At 35.6% G+C, this 26,826-nt stretch overlaps 1 protein-coding gene across 5 annotated transcripts in view; it reads left to right on the forward strand.

The window, feature by feature from the left end:
- The window catches only part of Art3 (arginine methyltransferase 3), a 101,928-nt gene extending 75,684 nt beyond the window's left edge, over positions 1–26,244 (forward strand). For 4 of the 5 annotated variants that reach the window (XM_069820836.1, XM_069820837.1, XM_069820839.1 and 1 more), the window contains exon 8: positions 9,775–17,639. In XM_069820836.1, the coding sequence (XP_069676937.1) occupies positions 9,775–9,893 (119 nt within the window). In that variant the 3' untranslated portion in view covers positions 9,894–17,639. Of the gene's footprint in view, positions 1–9,774; positions 17,640–25,775 lie in introns of those variants that run through there. The other variant, XM_069820838.1, reaches the window with a different exon arrangement.
- The last annotated feature ends 582 nt before the right edge of the window (positions 26,245–26,826 follow it).

The raw sequence follows: 26,826 nt of genomic DNA on the forward strand, positions 1-26,826 counted from the left end.
TGCTGTCCATGTGCTTCTGGTGTGTAGGGAGCCTTGTTGAGTTGTTGACATCAACTGAGGGTGACGTGAATGCAGTGTACAATCAGACTTGCATACAAACAATTCAACGTACAGTCAAATGTGCGGAAACAAAACAAAATCAAAACAAAGTGTTCAGTGATATTGCAATATCGTTTGACCTATTAAGCTCCAGATTGTTGCAGTGTAGGTAGGGTAAGTATATGGTGTAGTTGTAAATATTCCTTTAAAGTTTTAATACATGTGGCCATAGTAAAGAATGCATTTGAATTTTTATTTTAGATGCCGAAAGTAAAGAATATAAGAGTCTTACTATTGAAGACATTGGATGAAGTTGGTAAGGAATATTTCACAGTTGAAGAAGGAAATATTACGTGCAAGGTCTGTGATGTATCTGTAAAAGAAAATGGAGGGTGCTACATATGATGCCATTGTAACAGAAAGAAACATATTGATAATGTGAAACTATGTTTACAAACAAAGAATGAAGGAGCTTCAACATCTCGTAGCAGTAACTATTCTTCAACAAGTAAACAATCGATTTTTTTCAAGGACTTTTGCGAGATGATGATTAAGGCAAACATCTCTTTCAACACTGTAAATAATCATTCTTTTAGGACATATATGCAAAAATATGCACATAGAAAACTTCCCAGTGATACAACATTGCATACATCCTATGTAGACACTTGCTACGAGGACACACTCAATACTATAAGACGAAATACATTAAACAAGAAAATATGAGTTTCATTGGACAAAATGACAGATGGATGTGGAAGACATATAGGACATGTTGTTATAGAAACACTTTCGCCAGAGGGCCCAGGCAAATCGTATCTTCTCACTTCAGAAATTCTAGGAAAAGTAAATTACACTACAATTGCAGAGTTATTTAACAATGCAATGTCTCTGTTGTGGCCTCGGGGTATTTGTTATGAAAATGTTCTTCTTTTTGTTACTGATGGTGCCGCATATATATGGTTAAAGCAGCTAATCATATAAAATCACAATATTAAAAAATGATACACCTTACCTGTCTTTCCTACTGCCTTCATAGGCTAGCTGAGGAAATTCGACTATCTTTCAGTAATGTGGACATTTTCATATCTCCAGCTAATAAGATATTTCTGAAAGCGCCTTCAAGGGTTAGTATCTTTAGGGAGATTGCACCTGGAGTACGTTTACCTCCTCATCCCGTGCTAACTCGAAGGGGAAGTTGGCTGAATGCATCCCTTTATTATTGTCAACACTATGAGAAAATATCTGAAGTTGTAAATGCACATGATAGTAAGGACAGCTCTTTTATTAGAATAGCAAAACCGCTACTTTCAGAACAACTTTCAAGTGACTTATCATTCATGAACAACAATTTTTCTAATCTTGCTCGCACTATGCAAAGTTTGGAATCATCAAAAATGAAAATTCCCGATGCTCTAGAGAAAGTAGAAAGAGTTTCACATGCACTGAATCAAAACGCAAATGATTCTATTATTAACAAAGTAAGAATAAAAATGTCATACAATTCTTACTAAAAATCTTGGATACTCTGCAAAATGTGAAATTGGGATAGGCTGCTAGGCTATGAAGGACCATTACATATTATGTTTACATGAACTTGATATTCCGTTTTTTTCATTATGCACCTATTACGTCGTTTTCATGATATAAACATTGTTTAAGTGAACATCATAGGAAATTTTCTTTTGTAGCATTTAGACGGTATGTAGTTGTTCACTGCAATTCTGAATAAGTTTAATTCATCTGTAATGTCAAATGTACTATTGAAGTACCGGTATGTGTAAATATGTGTAATTAGGCCTATGTACAAATGTGCAAATATGTACAAATTGGTAAATAATGAGGAAATGATGTAATGAATTAAATAATTCAGTTCTGTAAACAGTACACTGTAGTCTTTATAAACTTCATGCTTTGTGTATACTTCGAAACAGTCTTCCTGTTTTCTTTGCTTAGGTCGGAGTATTAGATTGTCCTTCACTACTCCTTCAGTAGCGGTGTGCTTAAAAACAAAACATCTCTCACAATACATATACTCCAATATCACATGACTGAATGGCTCAGCGGCCGAACCTTTGAAGTCTAGTTATTAGTAGAAGAGGAGATGATACTAAGGAATATGCTACTGGAGCTAAATGACAGCTATGAGAAGTATGGGGTGAAAATAAATGCAAATAAGACAAAGACCATGGTCATAGGAAGAAAAATAAAGAATGTAAACTTACGAATTCTAAATGAGGCAGTAGAGCAAGTGGACAGCTTCAAATACTATAAACAGTAACATGAGCTGCTGCCAGGAAATCAAAAGGAGAATAGCAATGGCCAAGGAAGCTTTTAATAGAAAAAGGAACATCTTCTGTGGACGTCTAGAAAAAGAACTAAAGAAGAGACTAGTGAAGTACTTTCTACCGGGCAGAAACATGGACATTACGACGAAGTAAAGAGAAGCAAATAGAAGCATTTGAAATGTGGATATGGAGAAGAATGGAATATGTGAAGTGGACAGACAGAATAAGAAATGAAGCTGTGTTGGAAAGAGTGGGTGAAGAAAGAATGATGCTGAAACTGATCAGGAAGAGGAAAAGGAATTGGTTGGTTCACTGGCTGAGAAGAAACTGCCTACTGAAGGATGCACTGGAAGGAATGGTGAACGGGAGAAGAGTTAGGGACAGAAGAAGATATCAGATGATAGACAACATTAAGATATATGGATCATATGAGGAGACAAAGAGGAAGGCAGAAAATAGGAAAGATTGGAGAAAGCTGGGTTTGCAGTGAAAGACTTGCCCTTGGGCAGAACACTGAATGAATGAAAGAATGAATGAATGAATGAATGGTTACAAGTAATCAAATGATCTTTTGTAGTGCAACTTGATATTTGTAAGAATAAAAAGCAAGAGTCACTAATAATTACTATTAATTATAATTAAAACGCAATGCAAATTTGGCATCGTAAACTCAGTCATATCGGTCATACAAACCTTCTTAAGCTGGTAAATATGTCTGAAGGGATTAAAATAATATGATATATTTATTGTCAAAACAACATTACATTTTAGTCATGATGGACCTTCACATTCCTGTTTTTTGGGCCATCATTACTATATAAATTTTCTCCTCTGTGCATACTAGTTCATTGTTTTTCCTTTTTATTTCACATCTTTTCATACTAATTCTTCCCTGCTTTACTATTCTACAATCTGCCCATCGAAGGGATTGAAATAAATACTGAAGATGTTAGAGACGATTTATGTGATGTCTGTTTAAAAGCTAAGTAAGTTCGAGCTCCACTTAATACTGAACAATCCAGAGCTACAAGATTCTTTGAATTTCTACATAATGATCTGTGTGGATCTATAAAGTCAAAGCCATAGGACAAGAAGAATATACAGGGTGTTTAAAAAATACGGGGCATAATTTCAGGTATGTATTTCCCACATGTAGACAATCAAAATAGTTCATTACAACATGTGTCCGGAAATGCTTTATTTCCGAGTTATGGCCTTCACAACATTGAAATTCACCAGAACGTTTTTCTTTCCGCAGGTCGTTGCTGTCAAAGGAGACATTAAGAGGACACTCTGACAGTTCATTCCGAAGCAAAGGTTACATTCAGTGTTGTGTAGGCGTTAGACTGCGACATATATTCAAATCAAGAGCTGGCAGAGATACACTTCATGTACGGTAAGGCAGACGGCAATGCTGCGCTGGCTCGTCGTTTGTACCAGGAGAGGTACCCACAGCGACAATGTCCAGATCGGAAGACATTTGTACGTCTCCATTACCGTCTGTGCGAGTATGGAAAATTTAACTCTCCTGGTTTGGGAAGGGGACGACCAAGATCTACAACTCCAGAAGTACAGGAGGAGATTCTGGAGGCTGTGAACATGACTCCTTCTATCAGCACACGAAGGGTAGCGTTGCAAGTCAATGTTCCTCATATAACTGTCTAGAGACTGTTGAAAGAGTATCAATTGTATCCTTATCATTTGCAACGTGTACAGGCCCTGTCACCAGCAGATTACCCTGCACGAGTTAGGTTCTGTCAGTGGTTCTTGCAGCAGTGTGGTGTAAATCCGAACTTTCCTGCCTTAGTATTATTTACAGATGAAGCACAGTTCACACGAGATGGCATAACAAATTTCCACAATCAGCATGTATGGGCATATGAAAACCCATGTGCAACTGTTCCATCTCCTCACCAGGTGCGGTTCTCCCTCAACATGTGGGCCGGTATCATTGGTGATCGATTAGTTGGACCCCATGTACTTGTAAACAGACTTACGGGGCAGGCGTACACAAACTTCCTGGAAAACACCATACCTCATGTTTTAGAAGACACTCCACTGATCAACCGTCAACACATTCACTTCTTGCATGATGGCGCTCCTGCACACTTCACTTCAGTAGTACGGCTCGCCGGTACTTGGATCGAAGGTTTTCTGATAGATGGATAGGTAGAGGTGGCCCAATTGCTTGGTCTCCACGCTCACCTGATCTGAACCCTCTCGATTTCTACTTGTGGGGCCATTTAAAATCATTGGTTTATTCGTCTCCGGTGCCTGATTTGGAATCCCTTCGGAATCGAATTGTGGCATGTTCTGAGGATATACGCAATACTCCTGGAGTTTGGGATCATGTTTGCAGGTCAATGAGACATCGATGTGAGGTCTATATTCAAGCAGGAGGTGGACATTTTGAACATCTTCTGTAATGACAATGACCTACGGAAAGAAAAATGTTCCGGTGAATTTCAATGTTGTGAAGGCATAACTCGGAAATGAAGCATTTCCGGACACATGTTGTAATGAACTATTTTGATTGTCTACATGTGGGAAATACATACCTGAAATTATGCCCCGTATTTTTTAAACACCCTGAATACGTATTACGCATTTCGCATTGATTACTGATTAGTCTTCTGAAAATGAGAGTGAAACCACAGAAGTGTTAAAGAAATTAGTCCCTGAAATAGAAAGTGGAATCTTCCAGCAGAAGAAATTCGCATGGATAAAGGAAGAGAATATATCTGATTGGATTGCTGTGGCAGCTTTTTTGCGACTATTGTGCGAGTTATTTCCTCGAAAACATTTATAAATGACAACCTTTAGTTTTTAATATCACTTGAAACAGGATATTTTTATACATTACTTAATTTGTTTTATATAAAAGCACTATGGTTATAGTACGCTGTGCAATATCAATGAAGAGATGGACTGTCATCACCTGGGAAAGTGTCCAGCCCTTCACTCCTCCTCAGAAGTTGACTGTTACTGGGATGCCAGGATGAAGATGTCTTATTTCAGTTAGCTACAACTTTCCTATTATTGTTTTTTGTTGTTGTTGTTTGTAGTCAATGATTCCATTAGTCATGTACTAGCCATTTGCAAAATAAATAACTGTGGTTGTAATTATTATGACAGCAGTTCTGATGTATGACTTACACATTTCGGTTAAAATAGTTTTCAGTTGACAAAAGTGTGGTTAACAGAGGTTTTATTTATTTTTTGTGCGTGCGTATTTTTTTTTATATATACAGAGGATGCCAAATAATGTATACACATTTCAAGCAAAGAAAAAACTATGTTAACATAAAGCTGAATTCACACAAACAGAAAATGATGAGCACTAATCATCTTAGACTTTTAGTTACAACAGTTGCTCAAAATGCCCACCATGGGCGTCGACACACTTCTGGGTACGTTGAACTACTGTTCGAGCAATGTTTGCAAAAGTGTCCTCGGCGATTGCAGCATATGCTGTTTCAATTTCTTCCCGAAGTGCTGCCAGTGTAGCTGGCTTTCTACGGTATACAACATTCTTAAGAGTCCCAATAGGCAAAAGTCCAATGGAGTTAGATTTGGAGAACACGGTGGAAACTCAATTGGACCTCTTCGTCCTATCCATTGCCCTGGAAGATTGTCATCAAGGTACGCATGTACATCTTGGTGGTAATGTGGTGGTGCACCATCCTGTTGAAAGTAAAATTCCTCATTTCCATAGAGTGTACGAATGGCTGGTAAGACAGATGTGGCGTAACATGTTCAGGTACACTTGGCCAGTTACTGTTCCATCAAAAAAGAATGATCCAATTAGACCCCTAGATGACAACCCACACCGAACATTAATTCCAGGTAAATTAACAGCCTTTTTTCACAAAAACATGTGGATCGTTTGCACACCAGTAGATACGGTTATGCCAGTTAAATTGTACCTCATCAGGCCAAACAACTTTCCCTACGAAGGCATCATCCTCTTGCACCATGTTCCGAAACCACTCACAGTACTCACAATTCTGCATTCTTGCATTCTCCAATCAGGGTCATCTTCATTTAATGCATGCAAAAGTCTTGGGATGAAAACTTTCAACTTTGCTGTTTTAATAATACAATGTATGCTGGTTCTGCTAATCCCAGTCTCATGTACACATTGCTTTGTAGATTTCTGCTGTGAGTGCTCAAAACGTTCCAAAACCATAGCTGAGGACACGGGGCTTGTTGAAGTGCGAGGTCTTCTAGATCTGCCCTTGTAAACATCGTATATGGGACCATGAGTCTCAAATTTGTCACGAATGTGTGCAATTGTTAATCGTGTTGGTGGCTCTGTTCTGTACTCATGTCTCCATTGCCGTTGAACTTCATCAACATTATCGGTTCTCCAATATCACTTCAAAATTGCTTTCTGCTGTTCAAATGATAATCTTGGTCCCATTTTGTTGTTGTTGATTGACCTGTTGCACAGCAATGCTAGCATAACGTACGTGAGTCTCCTCTTTACAGGACATCATACTACACATTACTGTTGTTTTTCGGTCCAACTTTGAAATATATTAAATAGATATCTCCTGTCAAAGTGTGTATACATTTTTCGGCACCCTCTGTATATATATATATATATACACATACATACACACTCATACACATATATATTTATTTTATTGAGAATAGCTCGACAAATATCTGACTCTAGATTTATCTAAAGTTACACATCAATCTGGAGGTTTATTTAAGATAACATTTTCTCTTTACATTTCAAAAAAGAAAAGAAGGGTTAAGTCACTTGTAACTTCTCGAAACCTTTGTGGATTAACTTTTGCTATTGAAAGAGATTTCTGACCTGAAGATAAACGAAACAGCAGATATTACATCAAAAACCTCCAAAGAATAAAATCAACATACTTTTCCAAACTGGCATCCACAAGAACTTACTTTTCCAAACCGGCATCCACCAGCAATCTATAATCTTCTGATGAAGCTCTAATCTTGATGATAAATTTAAGCAAGAAAGCATTGTCTCTTGTAATTATTCCAGAAAGTCTTTAAATGTGAGACGAAACATTTTTGAACAATTAGAACTTTCCAAAAAAAATTCCGAAACTGTTAGGGACTGTAATATTTATTTATTTTCTTATGACAGGTACTGAGATTTACATCTTTGACCTAAACACAACTTTAATATAAAAAAAGGACATAGAATGCAAAAGGAGAAGAAAATGTCCTTCATTGTCTCGTTAAGTTTCTTGCCTCCCAGTATCGGTCACACTCTTTCACTTTGGTTAAGGTTGGACAGTGAAGTAGGTGGTCCCTGTTCAAATCTTCTTGTAGATCACACAAGGTACATTTTGGGTCTGGTAGTAAGCCAAAACGATGGAGTTGTTGAGCTAGGCAGTCATGCCCAGTGCATAAGCGGAACTTTGCGACTGCTTCATTTCTTGGTCTATCTAATATCTCCATGTGAATATATGGGAAGATTAAAAGGTCAAAAATAGCCTACCAATTTAATGCAGAGATCGAAGTTACCAGAATATAATAATTAGCAGTATATTTATAGACTTAGCTTTTATGATAAGTATTGTGCCTATAAGCCTATTTCTTAGTATCTTTATATTGTCCATTGACATTCTTATTTAATATAGACATATCATGGCAAACAAAAATATCAAAATATATTAAAGTCACTGGGGTATAAATCAAGTTTTTAAACCATCGCAAGTACAGAAATACACCAGGCTCCAAATCTATAAGACTCTTGCTAGACCTGTTCTAACATACGGTAATGGGACATAGACTATCAGGAAGATGGATGAGAAACATTTGACAGTGGCAGAGATGAGGTTCATGAGCAGGTTGTGCTCATCTCAAACATGGAAGGAATGTTGGAATCATGAAAGACCTCAACATGGACCCAATTGTGAAGTACATTCAACAGTACCGTGCAAATTGGAAATCACACATAGAATGGATGTCCCCAAGCAGATTACCTAAACAGATCCACAAGGTCACAGGAATTTGGTACAGCCTGTGAATTGTTGACATGAGACCGTAACAGATCTACTAGGGTCTAATACTTGAATCTGAAAATGTTGACGATGATGATATAGACATATACTTCTATAGACTTCGATGGGAATTTTTTCAGAAGTTAATGTAAATTATATAATAGAAAATGAAATTATGTTACATATCCGGTATTGCATTTCTCCAAAATTTGGATTATTGATCATCAAAAGTTCAAACCAGAACTTCTTGTAATAGTACATAAATAACTTAATTCTTTGTTATTTCTCTGTATAATAGTTCAAGAAGCAATACAATTTTTGTTTGTTTTTTGCGATTATTATATATTTTAATGTATTACAATAACATAAACTGTACATTACATTGTGCATTAAAAGGAATCTGCAGTTTTTATTTTTTGCAGTTGTTACACATTTTAACATATAATAACATGAACTATGTTGTACTTAGATTGTGCATTATAAGAAATCTGCAATTTTTGTTTGTTTGTATTGTAGGCCTACTATATTTATTTACATTCTATGGTATTCTTACATCGCTTCACAGCTAGAATCTGGAACATGTCAAACGAAAAAAAAAAAAATCTTTATAGTACTATAAAGTCTTACTTATAGTCACAATCTAGTTGAAATATATACAGTCTTTGCATATTTTAACATATTACAATAACATAAATAGCACAAGTCAAACGAACTAGGATACATGGGAGTACAGTAAACATGAGGTGCAGTATGAAGGGGTGTACAGTACTGGAAGCTCTAAAAGGGAGAGTCACTTTCTTTGACTGTCCTCTATTCAGAAGGTAATCATACCAAAAATTGCTTTTGAAACTGTATGCATCTGGTATTAAAAATGTCTGCTATTGGGAATATTTTGTTCCATAAGAATGTGTATATTTCTGCAGGGACTATTAAGATGTCCATTATGTCTGCTATTTGGAGTGTCCATTATGGGAAGTTTCACTCTATACAGTATAACATGAAAAATAAATCCTATTTAATATAATATAAAAGAGAAATCTATGTGTGTGGAGCTTTCGAAATTCTGAAAGAATTGGATTCGGAAAAATTGAATTTGGGATTGCATCGTATTCAGAACAAATACTTTCGGAATTTTAAAAAGAGTAGGATTGAGAAAATTGTACTTCTGAAATTTGTATTTGGAAAAATGGGCTGTAACCCTAAGGATGGTTTTAAATTTTTACTCTCAGCACTTCCTTTCTTACATTAAATGAATGTCCCCTTTTTGGAAAAACCGCATTTAAGGAACAATAATTAGCCACCAGTGATTCTTTAAAAAACGGTTTTACTGTATTTTAGTTAAGGAAAAAAAGATTAGTCTCCAGAGATTCTTTAAAAAGGGATTTTACTTGTACGGTATTTTAGTTTTGTTGGCTACATAATGTTAAATTATTTAGTATATTTTTGTGTATTTTCAGGTGATGTTTTGACAGGTAAGCTTGTTTGTCAACGCCAGAGGAAAGATCTTCGTGCTCTCAGTGTGTCTATCTCAATTCTTGGAAGAAATTTAAAATTCCTTCTGAGCAATGAACAGTGAGGAAGTATATTTCCTACGTGTTGCTTTGAAGTTTAAATCGTTATCATGTCTAGCAAGAAGGTAACACAGGGTTCTGACCGTGTCTTTATTAAATTTTATGAATCTTTCTATTATAGGTTCGTCTGTAGTTAATCATTTACCACAATGTGGTGAAAACTTTAGTAAACTGTTACATTCTGCATATGCTGAGTGCAGATAGAAACAAATTGTTAGACACGTAGTTGATCACTGTGTGGTCTCAGAAATATTTTAGACATATTAAATATAAGTACTGTTAAGTTTATTGATGTTGCTTACACTGCCAGAAATTTGAAATTTTCAAGATACTTTGCGGATTTAAGACTTTATTTTATCGCAAAAAAATTAATATTCTATTGTGGGCCTAAGAATTTGTAATTTTTTTTTAGCTATTACTTTATCTCATCTCTGCAAATTCATTTAAACATTATTCCTAAATTCTTTTTTGCGTCATGTAAGTTCAGTAACAACAATTAATATTGTTCATGTTTCAGTCATTTCTATTTGAACTCTTGCATGTGTACATTAGTTCAGGAAAGTAGAAAATGAGCAAATCGTTTATGATCAAGAAGAATTAGCAGTATAATTTGTTTACAGTTTGGCCTGCTTTCATTACTTCTGTCATGCAGAACATTAAGATTTCACTTTCAAACATGCATTGTAGACATACTACTATATACAAATACCGGTATATGATTTGTGAGTAAGATTTATACATACATACAAATGTTATTTTTGTGTATGCTACATTTTAACATTTTTGGTTGTAATACTATACAACCTTAGACACAAAAAATGACTGATCTCCTGTAGTGTGAATTTGTCTTAAGTTCACTTTGGGCAGCACTTGGTTCACACTACTAGGTAAAGGATGTGTATTTTGTAAATAATTTACCACTGGAATGTATCTTTGTTATAGATTATTTATAACACTTGATCTATAAACAGACAAAAAAAGCAACAAACAAACAACACAAAGGAAAAACAGAGAAGTCTTGCATAAGAAATTCGTTGACTTGTAACACTGAGCTCTCACGAAATCAACCGAAGTCTTCCAAAGGAGACGTAGCATATGACAGTCAATCTTCTTTTTCTTCTAACATGGTACATATAAGGATTATATTCTGAATTTTCTCTGATCTTCTGCAATTTGACATATAATAACTAACCTTATCATAATTAACTGACCATACTTTCCATAAAATTGAGGATAGATCTGTTTTATTATTCCTTCATTTGGAAATCTCTCCTTTTGGCTGATAATCTTATATGTGTAACTCTCAACGTAAATTAACTTTAATTCATTACCGTGGTGTGAGGCTCGTGCAGGTTCAGTACGGAACAGATGGTGTGTCTATGGATGTAGCAAGCAAACGAATGATTAAAATATGTGAATTCAAAATTCTCTCTGTCATTGCAGTGTGTACAGTTTTGTTTGAGCAGGTCTCAAAAACCTTAATGTTTCCACAATGAGCATATAATTCAGATACAAGGGGCAACCAATAAGTTTCTGAACTGCCCTAAATGTAGGCAGCACACAGGACATAGGAAATGAAGAAGTTATCTATAACCAGGGAAACGTCTGGAATCCATACTAAATACATCACTTGAAAGGCAGAGAAGAAGACTAATGATGTAGTGATGGAGTGTGATTTGAAGACCTTTGATTTTGTCGCTATGATAGATTTGTCACTGGTTCCAGCTGTGACTATAGTTTCAAAATCACAACTCCGAAAAATCACCATCTCTGACCGATACATGATTCATAGCCATGGCGACTGATGTACGTATATGACAGTTCCAGAGTCCAGACAACTGCAAGTCATAAGATTAACATGATGGACAACATATCTGGATTCTAATTAACTATTGTCTTACACTAGAGGTTAAGGAGGGCAACTCTTTGATACTGGAGCTATAATGACACACCTTTTTAAACATTTTTGGGACACATCGCAGTAACATAGGTGAGAATGTGTTTTGTCTTTAGTATACTGTACTTGCCGAACACTATTGTTAATATAAGACATGGCAACAGTGGTATAGGTCTCGCAAGCAGGGAATACCAATGGAAGGAATGCGAATGAAACAATGTAATAAGTAAGAGCGGGCAACAGAAAAGGTCATGAGATAGCTTGAACAATATTCAAGAGTACAGTTGGAAGAGAAATGACATCGATAGAATCAGTCTTACGTTGTGATAGTTACATTGCGACTTTAGTTTGTTCCATTGCATGTGAATACATATCTTGTATCGCACGGTATTACTATTTCATTCATAAACATATGTTGTGCGTTTAATTAGCTTCGAATTTTTCTCTTGTTATGTTCTTTATTTCTACAACGATGTTCTCATTTGTTCATTTTCTTGGAAGAGACAGTACTTCCATCGGCCCGCACCTCTCGTTCTCTCAGCGTGCCTACATACACACGTCAAAACAGACAGCAATGCCACCATTCCTTTTCGGTAATCGTTCCTTGTGTGAGCTATATATAAATTTAATTTGCAGAAGAACGATAAACATGTAGGCAAAACGTATAACTATTAATATTTTAGTCACTTACAAAATTATTTACAAACATTTTATGCACTATAAAACAAAAAATATATGCCTTAATATAATAATTATATTATATGGAAAAACTTATTTAAAATTAGAAAATATGAACAAAATACATTTTTCCCTAAGAATTTTAAAATCTTATTTTTTTCTCTTGTGTTCAATTTTGCAGTCTCTAATAATGTTCCAGCAGTAGTCAGCAAGCATCACAGGCATCCATTTCCCTCCATACCGCTTTTCCATGGACAGTATATCTTTATGGAACCTTTCACCATGTTCGTCGGAGACATCACTGCAGCTCTTGGGAAAATGATGTAGATGAAAATCTTGGAAATGCACTTTTAAAGACATGTAACATCGTAGATCCCTATATACATTTATCATTTGTTGAACCAGAGTTGTTCAAGGTCGTTAGCTCTTTTTCTTCCCAGGAACTTATGCATTACATTCTTGAAACAAGACCATGCTCTTCTTTTGGTGCAAGGCATTGTCCAAAATCTGAGTCCTTCTTAAGTTCTCTAACTTAGGGATCCACAAACATGCCCTCTTTTATTTTTGCTGCAGAAAGTCGAGGAAACTTTTTTGAAAGGTACATAAATCTTCTTCCAGATGTGTCCATGGCCTGAGCAAATTCTTTAATAAGGCCTAGCTTGATGTGAAGAGGGGGCAGCAGAACATCTTCACTGGCTACCAATTTCTCATTCATTATATTTTTTTCTCCAACTTTCCACCTACGTTCAGACCAAATCTTTCTTTTATAATGGGAATTTCTATTGCGACTATCCCACTCACATAGAAAACATCTATATTTCCCTTGTTGCATACCTAATATCATGGCAACTATTTTCAAATCACCACATATTTTCCACTTGTGATCATTATATTTGATTAATCTCAGCATATTTTTCAAAATATCATATAACTCTTTAGTCATACTTGCATAGGCAACTGGGACAGAAGGCATTATATTCCCATTGTGGAGGAGAACTCCCTTTAGACTGTATTTTGAGGCATCTATAAAAAGTCTCCACTCCTGTGGCTCATATTTGAAGTTCAAAGTATTCATTAGGCCACAAACATCATTAAAGAATGTCATCATGTTGTCATTTGCAAAATAGGGAAGAAAAATGCGTTCCCTCTGTCTAAACACAGTAATTTTCGCATCTGTTGCAATAAGTTACATTCTTGCAACCTCGAACCCAACAGTTCTGCTTTTTTTTTTACTTAGGCTTAAATCACGAACTAGGTCGTTCAGATATGCTTGTGTCAAGAAACATGGAGTTGAAGTGCTTGTAGACTGATAAGATGGGTCTTTTTTTTTTCAGGAGATGATGTCAATGCTTCACTCACACTTTCTGCACTATCTGTTTCACTGTCTTCATTTGTTGGTCTTCTAGGTACTGGAAGAGTTTCGGAGTGTGGGCTTGGTCTGATTGCAGAAGGCAAATTGGGGTACGCTATGTGTCTCTTAGATTTCCGATTTGTAAAACAATGAACATCTGTCAAACAAAAGTAACAATCTGTAATGTGGTCCTTTTCTTCCCTCCGTACCATTGGTACTGCAAACAGTGTGCAGTTATCTCTACCTTTCCACTAGTTTATCAGTTTAACATAGCAAGTTGCACGACAAATATGTGGTGCCCAGTCCTTCTGCTGATCCCCAAGTTATATTCCAAGATAATGTTTGTAGGCCTTCTTTACAATGGGCGAAACCTTCTTCCTATGCCTAGCAAACGTGAACTCTCCTCAGATATAGCAGAAGTTGACAGGCGTATTTCTATAGATTCTACGATTTGGCATTTTCTAGAAGAGAAATAAATATATTTTAAATTAATACATTGCTATGAGTTCAATTGTGCATATAGAGAAACAATATTTCATGTGAACAAACAATACTCACTTCCTCTAACAAGAATTCCAGGTTAGACTCAAGATTTCTCTCGCTCTGTATTAGAATCAGTCTATTTTACTTCTATGATTTAAGAGGTTTCTGTAAAAGAGAAATATGTAAAGTTTTACATATTTTTGTACCACAGGTGTCGGAATATTATGGTTAAAAATGAATATTTACTCACATGATAAGGAATGTCTCCACCATCCAAATAATGCCAGTTTAACATGCTATAAAACTCAATTTTAAATAGTGTAACCAGCGAATCGGGATTATAATAGAATGGACACTGAGTGAATTTTCCTGTTTTGTTTCTCTGTGTGCCGACATTTAGTTTCACTTTCAAGCGTTAGAGGTTAGTGCAGTCGAGCACATGCTAAAATAATAATTGCATGTAAGAGTTGAGACACAGGATCCAAATATTTCCTACCTTATTGCATAATCCAGTAAAGCTTTGCTTCAAATAAATTCAAGTTAACAGCTTTTCTTTATTTCTCAGTGATAAACTAGTCGTAATAATAATTTTTTATGTTTATATATATCTCCGGCTTCACAGCGAGAAGGGTCGCCTTTCGGATCCTAGTTGCCATCTTCTTCTGTCCTCCCAATCACCATCTTGTATCTCTCTCTGTGACATAACATTTTTAACTCCTTTAATCCATGTATCTTGCGGTCGCCCTCTTCTTTTTCTCCCATTTGGAACCCATTTCAAGATAGTTTTCGGCAATCTTTCGTTTTCCATCCGCTGAACATGTCCATACCAAATTAATTGTCTTCTTTGTATTTCTTCGATGACTGTTTTTACTTTATGCACAAGTCTTCTAATATCTTCGTTCTTGACCCTATCTAGTCTTGACTTCATGGCTGATCTTCTCAGGAAATCCATTTCAGTAGATAGAAGCTTGTTTTCCATTTTCAGTGTTATCAAATCATTACATATTTTAATTGTTGATGGGGTCAACGTCTCAACTCTTATTATAAAGGAACTCTAGAGTCTAGACATTACAGATAATGATGGATTTATTGTTATATAGATCAATTTATTTCAATTGAGTACATAATGTACTTAGATGTATTAATTGCATGTCTGTTATATTCCACTGTATCGACTGCTAACTGGTGTGATGTCAGCACCCACTCTAGGGACAAAGCAGAATCTCACCCTCAAGCTGGTTTGAAGGTCATTGAAATCAGTCCTGTTACGTCAAATGTACTGACGCGAAGTGTCTATACTTGTAATTCTCTATATGCTGCTGTAACAATGACTGGCTTATTAACATAAAATTTTACTAGCAACAGGAATACCAAAATCTGAAAATGAAAACAAATGAAAAACAAAATTAACTGTTGCCAACTGTTGTTAAGCATTGTTCACCATCTTTATCACAAACTTAAAATGTCAGTTAAATGAGATGTATATTCTCGTATAACTAAAAAACAATGCCTGATAGTGAATTTCTGTTTTCAGATTTGCATTTGCCATATGAAAATTCTTTGGAAACACATTTTCATATAAGAAAAATTACCCTTGTAGAACAGTGTAATTGGGGTTCTACTGTAATGCTAATTTATAGTCCTTGTTGCTAAAGGCGATTAATTTAGACAAATTTAACAATTTAACCCTCATTACCGATTTCTGTAAAATCTCAATAATCGAATGTTATGGAATATGTGAAAGAGAAGACTGAACACATCACTGTCACCAGTTAGAAGTAGTGGTTTGGATCTCAAAACAAGATTCATGTTCGGTACATTACAGGCTGTACTATGCCTTCTGATCGTAATGTTCGGATTCATTCCGGCTTTGTTCCTATATAAATACCCTTGAAAAGAACAGTTATATTCCTTAATTTTGTAAAATGACCACGAAAGAAGATTTGAAGAAGAAGTGATTTGCAGCAGCAATAAACTTCAACATTACGACTGATGACATTACCCTTAGAATGTGGCATGTATTGCCTGCCATCATCTTTAATGAATGACTCTGTGAATGCCAGGGCATTACAACATTCGCAATTCCCAAGAATCATCGGAATACAAAAATCACACTGTGACAAAATCAGTATTATCTGTCACAGAGATTTTTCCGGAGCTGTCACAGTTCAGAGCTGTGATGACAAAATGCTGTCACACCCCACTTCTAAAGAAGACTAGCCATAAGACTATACGAAGAGATTCCAGGAAAAATCGTCATAGGTCCTTGACATTTTTGCACAAAATCATGTGTACGGTAGAAATTCAGTTCTTAAAGACAAATTGTTGCTGTTTGATAAGGTGACACAACAGACATGGAAGCAGTGATCTTCAGTGACACGCACATGATGTCTAACAATACAATAAGTACAAGTTCAGTTTGGAAATATATTGATTGCACCTTGTAACTAGAAAGAAAGAACAAAAGAAACAAACAGCCTTGGAAATGCTGAGTTCAGTGTATAGGAGTGTGCACACTGTTTACAAATTCAACTAGAGAGAAAAAGTGAAAGAAACGAACAGCATCATCAATGAGTTCAGTGTATAGGAGCACACTATGCATTCACCCACAATGAAATTGTTATTTTACTTACTACCTCAACAATGCTGACATGTACGCAGAGAACATCTTGATGGATTTCTATTTCTTGTTCTGGTGTGTATGTGATGGTGAACTTATATTTAATGTTTCCTTTTAACATCGAATTAAAGAAATCTAATGACTTAAGAATGTTATTTGTTATGCATTATTAATAATAATTATCGTTAAGGGTTGTGCAAAGAACATGCAATAATGAGACTCAATTAAGAGTTTTACCATGGAAATACTTGGCTAACTGGGCTAGTTTAGAAGTCGAAGAAAATTAAGTGTATGTTGTTAAAATAAGTTTAATCATCTGAATAATTACAATGTTAAGCTTTTCTAGCAGCTTTTCTTTTAGAGCTGATATTCGAATGAGATTTTCTCAAATGTAAACTTTCTTCTGTTAAGTAGAGAATGCACATGCATGTCTGCATGTGTGTCCCTTCTTTAAGATCAACAAGACTGTACACAACTTCTTACTATTTTCCAGCCTTGTCTAGAGTACGTGGTACAGGAATATTTACATAAATATGTGACCTAAGAATATCTCAGAACTGAATGTTCTTGTTTTTACAAAATATTATATTCGAATTTGTCTTTTGACTGTTATTCTACAATCAGTATTATGGTTACATAAATAATTATTGATGTTAAAGACGAATGCTCTGTTGAAATGTCGGTGTAAATACTATGCAACACGACATCCAGTTACATTTCTATTGTGTGCTTTCCATCTGTCCATACCTTCAATCTATTTTCTTACCTGTCCTTGCATTTCCTTTCGTGAAATATAGGTATAAATTGCAGAGTAGTCAAGAAGTTCATCTGTAATCTCATTATACGAAGTAAATTATTATGATCCTGTAGAGTACATTCATGTTGTCGGAATGCCCTTCTTAGAAGAGATTAAGCTTGCTCTTTTATTGTACTTGTATGCAGATCATACCAGTTTCACAAGAAAATCAAATTTGACACACAGTCTCCTTAGGCAACGTTTTGCCATTTCACTGTGGTACATTCCCTGACTCTAATGATGTTAAGCACATTTATTCTGCAATTCATTCATTGTCTTACAGAATAACCCAGTACTTTATCTTTGCTGATCATTCTGTAACCTATGTTTTTGTTTTCTGTTGAATTCATATAAATTCATTGTCTTTTTTTTATGAGTGTAACTAAAAGGTAGAGTATGTCAAAGCTTTGGGGAAATATTTTTCACATCTAGAGGATGAAAATATGTTATATGGATATACATCTGGAAACATTATTTCTTGTTAGAACTTTTTTTTTGTACAGTCTCCATGAACGAATATACAAAATGTCCTTGAACAACTTGCCTCCTGTTCTGTTAAAAATGTCCCATTACTATACAATGAAACATGTACTTCATGCACGATGGAGCTTCTGTTCATTGCAGTATCTGTTTGTCGGTGTCTCAGTCGAAAGTTCCATGACTGCTGTATAACTAGAGATGGACCAATTTCTTGGCCTCCACGCACCCCTGATCTAAATCCACTAGACTTTTATTTGTGGGGGCATTTAAAATCACTTGTTTACGCAATTCCAGTGCAAGATGTAGGGAGTCTTCATGAACATACTCTGGAAGGTTGTGAGACAATCGAAATTTTGCAATACATCAGTGCATCTTGTAATCAATATGACGTGGGTTGATGCGTGTGTCTGTGGTAATGGAGAGCATTTTAAGTGCTTATTACGAAACACATTACTTTACATTTCATAATGTGCATATGTTTCTGTGCATTTCCAACAGTTCTGCTGTTCAGTGCTTTGGTGTGAGGTGTAGTGTACTGTGCACCTGATAGTTGTAATGGCATTCGACACAAAACAAACTATACCCCTTTTCAAGGAATTGGCTGTGTCACTAGAAGAGACTGCCTTCTGAAGGATGCACTGGAAGGAATGGTGAACGGGAGAAGAGTTCGGGGCAAAAGAAGATATCAGATGATAGACGACCTAAGATATATGGATCATATACAGAGACGTCGACCTGGTTGGCGAGTTGGTATAGTGCTGGCCTTCTATGCCGAAGGTTGCAGGTTCGATCCCGGGCCAGGTCGACAGGCTCATGTCAGTAGATTTACTGGCATGTAAAAGAACTCCTGCGGGACAAAATTCCAGCACATCTGGCGATGCTGATATAACCTCTGCAGTTGCGAGCATCGTTAAATAAAACATAACATAACATTTATATGGAGACTAAGAGGAAGGCAGAAAATAGAAAAGACTGAAGAATGCTGGGTTTGCAGTGAAAAACCTGCCCTTGGGAAGAACGCTTTGGATGAATGAACTCCTTTTCATGCGACTTAGTCCATGGAGGGTGTGTCTTTTTAGCCACCCAGAACAACATGAGCCAATTCATGCTTAAGCAACATTGCCTAGTCCACACTGGTGGAGTAATGGTCAGCGCGTCTGGCTGCGAAACCAGGTGGCCCGGGTTCGAATCCCGGTTGGTTGAGGTTTTTTCCGGGGTTTTCCCTCAACCCAATACGAGCAAATGCTGGGTAACTTTCGGTGCTGGATCCCGGACTCATTTCACCGACATTATCACCTTCATATCATTCAGACGCTAAATAACCTAGATGTTGATACAGCATCGTAAAATAACCCAATAATTAATTAATTAATTAACATTGCCTAGCTGTATCATTAAGACTCAATCACTGTTAGTAGTGATCATAGTGATCATTTAAATATTACATGCGCCAAGACAAAATATTTGTAGCCATGAAGAAACTAGGACATATGAAAAGTATTATACTTTTTGTGTCATACAATGTATACAGAGATGTAGGAAAAGAGCTCTAACAAGGAAATAAAGTATTTCCGAACCTGTGTTCATATAATACAATTATTTTCATCCTCTAGATGTGAGGAATGGAATGTTTCCCCAAAGTTTTCACGTACCTTTTAGTTACTGCCGTTAAATATATCCTATTTGTATCAGAACTAGCAACTTCCTTTTCCGAAGTCTACTAAAGGAAATTGTGTTACAAAAATAACAGGACGAGAGAGAAAGAGAGACTTCCACACAAAGCACCAAAAAACAGAACTTTTAATCGAGACTTGTTAATACTGTGAAAGTCGTAAAATCTTAGTTTGGCAGCTGTTGTAATTTCTTGAGAGGGGAAATGTAGACACTAAATTCGATGAAGCTACCACCAATCATCTATACAAAATGCTATAACAGGAAAATAATATTCCAAGTAAAAATGTAATAGGCTTTTAAAGTTTATATGTCAAAGGATCTGCATAGACTTAACAAGAAATGTGTATACACAGAGTGTTAAAAAAGTTTGGAATATTACTCATAACTTCCTAAGTTTTAATGTTACAAAAAAAAGTTTTATATAAAAGCTATTGGAGATAAACCATACAATATGAACCGGTATTGGAAAAAAAAAAAAGTTATTCAGACATACAGAAGTGACAATAAACTTTATTTTTTTAATGACACCCTATATTAAAATTTACATATTTGGTATCTCCATTAAATTTTACATATGAATATGTAGAAATTTTACCCATTCACCTATTTATGTCTTTGAACTACTTATTAAACATGTTTCATGGACTTCAAACTTGAGACAAAGAAGTATGTAAAATCATGTTGAGTAGGCCATAAGACTAAACAAAACATTATTACTAATTAAACTTTACAACAGATGCACAAAATGAGAACCACAGTCAAACAATGTCCCGGTTATCACGAAAATAGTCCATTGTCTTTCTCACAGTTACGTGCCTGATCTGGTCCATCTCGTATCTATTCCTTTCAGGTCTTCTTCACTTCATTGAAAGTGGGAAATTACGTAATACTTGTATCACTATTGATGGTATGAATGTTACATCTATAGAAGAAAATGAGAAAATCAGATATCTTGATGTTTCCTTCAAAGATGAAATTATACTAGACATAAGTAAAGTCATATGCTCCGACTTTGAGGTGCACTTTCATCATCATCCTCACCCATTCCCTACACTACACTTACACGAAAACTTACATATACTCTCACCCTGTACACGACATAATTCTTCACAGATACACATCATGCATAACATGGCCTACCGAAGTGGTGTGCAACTTGAAAATGGGTCACAGTTCTGCCATCTATCTGCAATATGTGGAACCCAAATCACGCAAGTGATGTGGGTAGGCATTAGATATACACATAATAATAATAGTAGTAATAATAATAATAATAATAATAATAATAATAATAATAATAATAATAATAATAATAATGGCTTTGTTTAACCTGGCAGAGTTAAGGCCATAGGGCCTTCTCTAACACTCAACCAAGACTTGACACAGGATTTTTGTTGACTGGTTGTTCTGTTAGCCATACCAAATCTCCAGGGTGCCCATGTTTTGCTGATGAAATCATAAAACAAGTGAAGGATAGTTTCGTTTGGTCCTCAGATTTGACATCCCTCGATTTTTTTTCTTTGGGAGTTTGTTAAGGACCAGGTGTTTGTACCATCCTTACCTGTCACTCTCGCTGAGCTCAGAAACTGAATCAACACTGCAGTTGCAGAAGTGACACTGTGTATGCTGCTCTGAGTTCGGGAAGAAATGGACTGTCTGCTGTATGACCAATGCAGTTACATAGTACCACATTGATTATGTGTAAACTTAATGTGTTCTGCAATCAAATTACATTAGAACCAATTATGCAAATGTGAAGTCCTTTTTGAAACACTCTCTGTTTATGTATTATATCAGTGGTTCCCAAAGTGGGGGTCGCGAGATGAATTACAAAATAAAGCAAAAGCACCTTGTTATCATAAATTTGTTTTTAATTTATAAATACAAAATAAGGAATGTCGAACATAAATATAAAAAAAAATTGAGTATTTATAAAGTAAACAAATAAATAATGCAATAAAAGTATGTTTTTCAGAAAATAGCTTCTTAAATCTGGACTCTGCATTCGATACATACACAGTGATATTTTCAATTTCAAAGAGACTTCTCGCTTTTGTTTTGATGACAATTATAGACTAGAAACTTATTTTGTATAAATAGGCTTATAAAGTTACAGGTAATATAAAAAATTTAAGAGCTGCTTTTGCAAGCTCGAGGTATTTTTGCATTCTTTTGATTGAAATCCGGTCTACGCTGTGCGAAAAAGTTTAGTTTCAACATTCCATCATATTTCAATGAGTCTTCCTCATACTTTTTGTTATTAAGTTAAGTCGAACGCAGCTGTCTAAAAACAGATTCAGTATCCATTTTATGACTGAGTTTCTTCTGGATATACTAAAAAGTTATTTAAAATTGTGCAAAATTAATTGTATGTCCGCAAAAATAAACTTAGTACTTAACATACCAACAGGTGGCTAAATTTTCCATGAGTTTTTAATACAATGGTTATGAATCAAATTTATTTTTGTCAAATGATGCCAACCAGAAATCAAGTTTCTTTATAAATCTGTTGGGTAACAGATAGTGTAAGCATCATTTTGGATTTGTATTGAACTACTACTATAGTGCCAAGGAGATAATAGTTGGAAGTACTAGAAATGATTTTTACATATTATTTAATGTCATTGTTGCACCATATATACCTGTATATTGTCTTTCTTTGGGTGGTATCCACTGGTTTTGAGTAAAATTATCATTTTCGATTTTACAGAAATTTGTGTTTTGGAATGGGGTTAAGTATCAGTATTAAGTAATGGAGGGTCAAAACAAAAGTTTCTCCCAAAAGTGAATCACACCTTCAAAAAGTTTGGAAACCACTGTAGTATATAATATACGAGTACAGTGTTAGTAAAAAGTCCCCCACCACCTAAATAACTTTTGAAGCATGTGGTTCAGTGACATGAAACTCTGTGTGTGGGAATAGCCATATACTAAGAACTCAATAATGGTATTACCGAGTTTTCTCTACTTTCGGTTTAACCGAAAGTAACTCCAATGCTCCAAAAGTCAGTTTGCAGCACAAAGATAGTATTGATCTCAAGCTGGAGCTGCATAAGTCATTTGCGTTTGGATATATGTTCTGTACAGAGTCAGTTTGCAGCACAAAGATAGTAGGCTACTGATTTCAAGCTGGAGCTGCATAAGTCATTTGCGTATGGATGTATGTTCTGTACAGAGTCAGCTTGCAGCACAATAGTAGTAGGCTACTGATTTCAAGCTGAAGCTGCATAAGTCAATTGCGTTTGGATGTATGTTCTGTACAGAGTCAGTTTGCACTACTGATTTCAAGCTGGAGCTGCATAAGTCATTTGCGTATGGATGTATGTTCTGTACAGAGTCAGTTTGCAGCACAAAGATACTAGGCTACTGATTTCAAGCTGAAGCTGCATAAGTCATTTGCGTTTGGATGTATGTTTCGTACAGAGTCAGTTTCCAGCACAAAGATAGTAGGCTACTGATTTCAAGCTGAAGCTGCATAAGTCAATTGCGTTTGGATGTATGTTCTGTACAGAGTCAGTTTGCACTATTGAATTCAAGCTGAAGCTGCATAAGTCAATTGCGTTTGGATGTAGGTATGTTCTGTACAGAGTCAGTTTGCAGCACAATAGTAGTAGGCTACTGATTTCAAGCTGAAGCTGCATAAGTCATTTGCGTTTGCATGTATGTTCTGTACAGAGTCAGTTTGCACTACTGATTTCAAGCTGAAGTTGCATAAGTCAATTGCGTTTGGATGTAGGTATGTTCTGTACAGAGTCGGTTTGCAGCACAATAGTAGTAGGCTACTGATTTCAAGCTGAAGCTGCATAAGTCATTTGCGTTTGCATGTATGTTTTGTACAGAGTCAGTTTGCAGCACGAAGATAGTAGGCTACTGATTTCAAGCTGGAGCTGCATAAGTCATTTGCGTTTGCATGTATGTTCTGTACAGAGTCAGTTTGCAGCACAAAGATAGTAGGCTACTGATTTCAAGCTGGAGCTGCATAAGTCATTTGCGTATGGATGTATGTTCTGTACAGAGTCAGTTTGCAGCACAAAGATAGTAGGCTACTGATTTCAAGCTGAACCTGCATAAGTCATTTGCGTTTGGATGTATGTTTTGTACAGAGTCAGTTTGCAGCACAAAGATAGTAGGCTACTGATTTCAAGCTGAAGCTGCATAAGTCATTTGCGTATGGATGTATGTTTTGTACAGAGTTAGTTTGCAGCACAAAGATAGTAGGCTACTGATTTCAAGCTGGAGCTGCATAAGTCATTTACGTTTGGATGTATGTTTTGTACAGAGGCAGTTTGCAGCACAAAGATAGTAGGCTACTGATCTCAACAACAGAGGCATGTGTTTACGTAGGTGATGGGCGATGCAGAGAAGTGTATTTATTTCTAAGAATATGCTTTTGCCAATTTAATTGGCAGTTGAGAATTATATCCAAGTATTTCGTTTTAACAGTATAATGTATTAATGTATAGGTGTATTGTGGTTCAACAAAAGTGGTGGAGGTTGGGGGTCTGCATTTTGTGAAAATATGAACTGTTGTTTTGCGATTATTTATCTTAATCCTTCATATCTTGGCTCATTTATCAATCAAGGAGGTGTGTTGTTGCACTGCCCTATAAGCTGCAAGCACGTTAACTCTACAACTATAGATGACTGCCATATTCGTAGAATGATGATGAATATCTGCAGTATAGGTACAAGTTATATAGTATTGGAGCTGTGACTGATCCTTGTGGAACACTTGCTGACATGTTTATTCCTGATGAAAAGGATGTACGAACTTTGACTTTGAATGTGCGATTTGTGAGAAATGAACATTTAATGGAAATTGAATCAGCTGGTAGTTTCATATGTATTAATTCTGCTAATAAGCCAATATGTCAGACAGTATAATAAGTAAAACTTGTAAGTGATTAGTATAGGTATGAAGGAATTGTTTCAAAATTTTTCAAAATTTCTGTACATAATAACTCTTGCTGTATACTAACATGGCATAGTTTGAATCCAGTGAATTCATGTTGTTGTTGTTGTTGTTATCTAATGCCGGGCTTTGGCAACGAAACCATTAGCGTTCTTGCTCTCCAATATTTCTCTGTGGTGGGTCCATCAGGTAGAACTTCACAGGTTTGTAGATGATCTTCAGTTATTTCTTCTTCTTTGCCAGTGAATTCATTATTTTCTGAGTTCTAGTCATGTAAACTTATTTAGTATGGTTCTGAAGTGATTGCTAAAAAAGAAAACTTAAAATTTGTGTACAAATGGCACTTGCCCATATACTAACAGTCATAATTTGAATCTAGTGAGGGCATTATTTTCTGAGTTCGATCCTTGTACAGTTAAAAGTGATTGGTATGAGTATAAAGCAGTTGCTAAATTAGTTTCAAAATTTGTATACCCAACAACCCTTGCTGATATACTAACAGATGTTCCCAGTCACTTTTTCCAATTCGTTTTTCTCAAAACAACAGTTCCCAATTCCTTTAATTCCAATTTAAATTTCGTCCAAAATATTCTTTCACCATAGCCATAATTCCCAATAAATTTCTTACCCAATTTATCTACCCAAAAATCTCTTTTCATTTTTTGACATGAAATGTAACAACAATGCAATCAAAATCTAATTTCATTTTTTGCAACAACAATACAATCAGTTAATGCGTAATATATAGAAATTTTCCAGTTAAATTTATAATGATGATATAAAAAAATTGTTGTGAAATGTCTAATGAAGCAGTAATTATTTGGGGCTCGGATTTTTAGGTGCTAAAAATAGGGAAAATATTTATTTCTTTATGTGCTAGAAGTCGGGAAAATATGTGACAAAAAAGGAAAAATATTTAATTATGTTTCAATTATTTTATGTGAATATAAATAATATGCAGTACTCACCAGTATAAATTATTCTGTCTCTTCACAGTGAGATTCATCCTCAAATTGTCCATCACAGATGACTGACGGTTATTGTGGAACACTGCCTTGTACTGGGAAAAAGAGCACCCTGGCCATAGAGAAACAACATGCATTCTGTAGAGACATGTTTACGATTGAAAACGAAAATGGAGGCAGCTGATATTTATGAAATTATAATTGCTTCCTGAATCAGCATTATGATAACTTACAAGGCACTCCTAAATGATTTATGTGAGTTAATTACAGTACAATTTTTTAGTTGTGACAGCTTTATCGTTTATGGTGAGAGAGCAGACTGCAGTTCCACAGGTCCACAGATAGGCAATTCTGAGAAACAATTGCCAGCTGCCACGTCTAAGCAACTGCACTGAACATTTGGGTGATAATTAATCTGAAATGGGGCTTTTGTGGAAAATTATTTGATGAAAACTTAATTTTTATGTGTTATTATGTGAATATTTCTAAATTTATATTTACATAAAAAATTCAAAATATGTGTTTTTATGTGGGTTAAAATTTAAAATACAGTATATGCTCAGGTGACATTCTCTGAAACTTAAAACACAATTACGAGTTTCTATTACATTGCAAATAAAATATTTATTTACCTAAGAATCCTAGCCCTAGTAATTATAATCTCTGCAAGGAGTGGTAAAAAGCTTGCATTAAACAGACAGTTGAATAATCAAAGAGATACCAAAGGAGCCACTGGCGTAGCTTTGTCGGCCAAAGCACTTACCTGGTGATCTGGAGTTGCGCTCAGGCACGGATTCGATTCCTGCTTGGGCTGATTATCTGGTTGAGTTTTTTTCCGAGGTTTTCCCCAATCGTAAGGCAAATGTCAGGTAATATATGGCGAATCCTCGACCTCATCTCGCCAAACATCATCTCACTATCACCAATTCCATCGACGCTAAATAACCTCGTAATTGATAGAGCGTCGTTAAATTACCAAGTAAATAAGTAAGATATTAAAGGATAAAAAAGATAACTGGGTTTGTGAAAGAAAACCTGAGTGTACTGCAACTGCAATTATTAGAAACATTAGAAATGTAATC

The sequence above is a fragment of the Periplaneta americana genome, chromosome 3 (genome assembly GCF_040183065.1).
Source record: "Periplaneta americana isolate PAMFEO1 chromosome 3, P.americana_PAMFEO1_priV1, whole genome shotgun sequence".
Lineage (NCBI taxonomy): Eukaryota > Metazoa > Arthropoda > Insecta > Blattodea > Blattidae > Periplaneta > Periplaneta americana.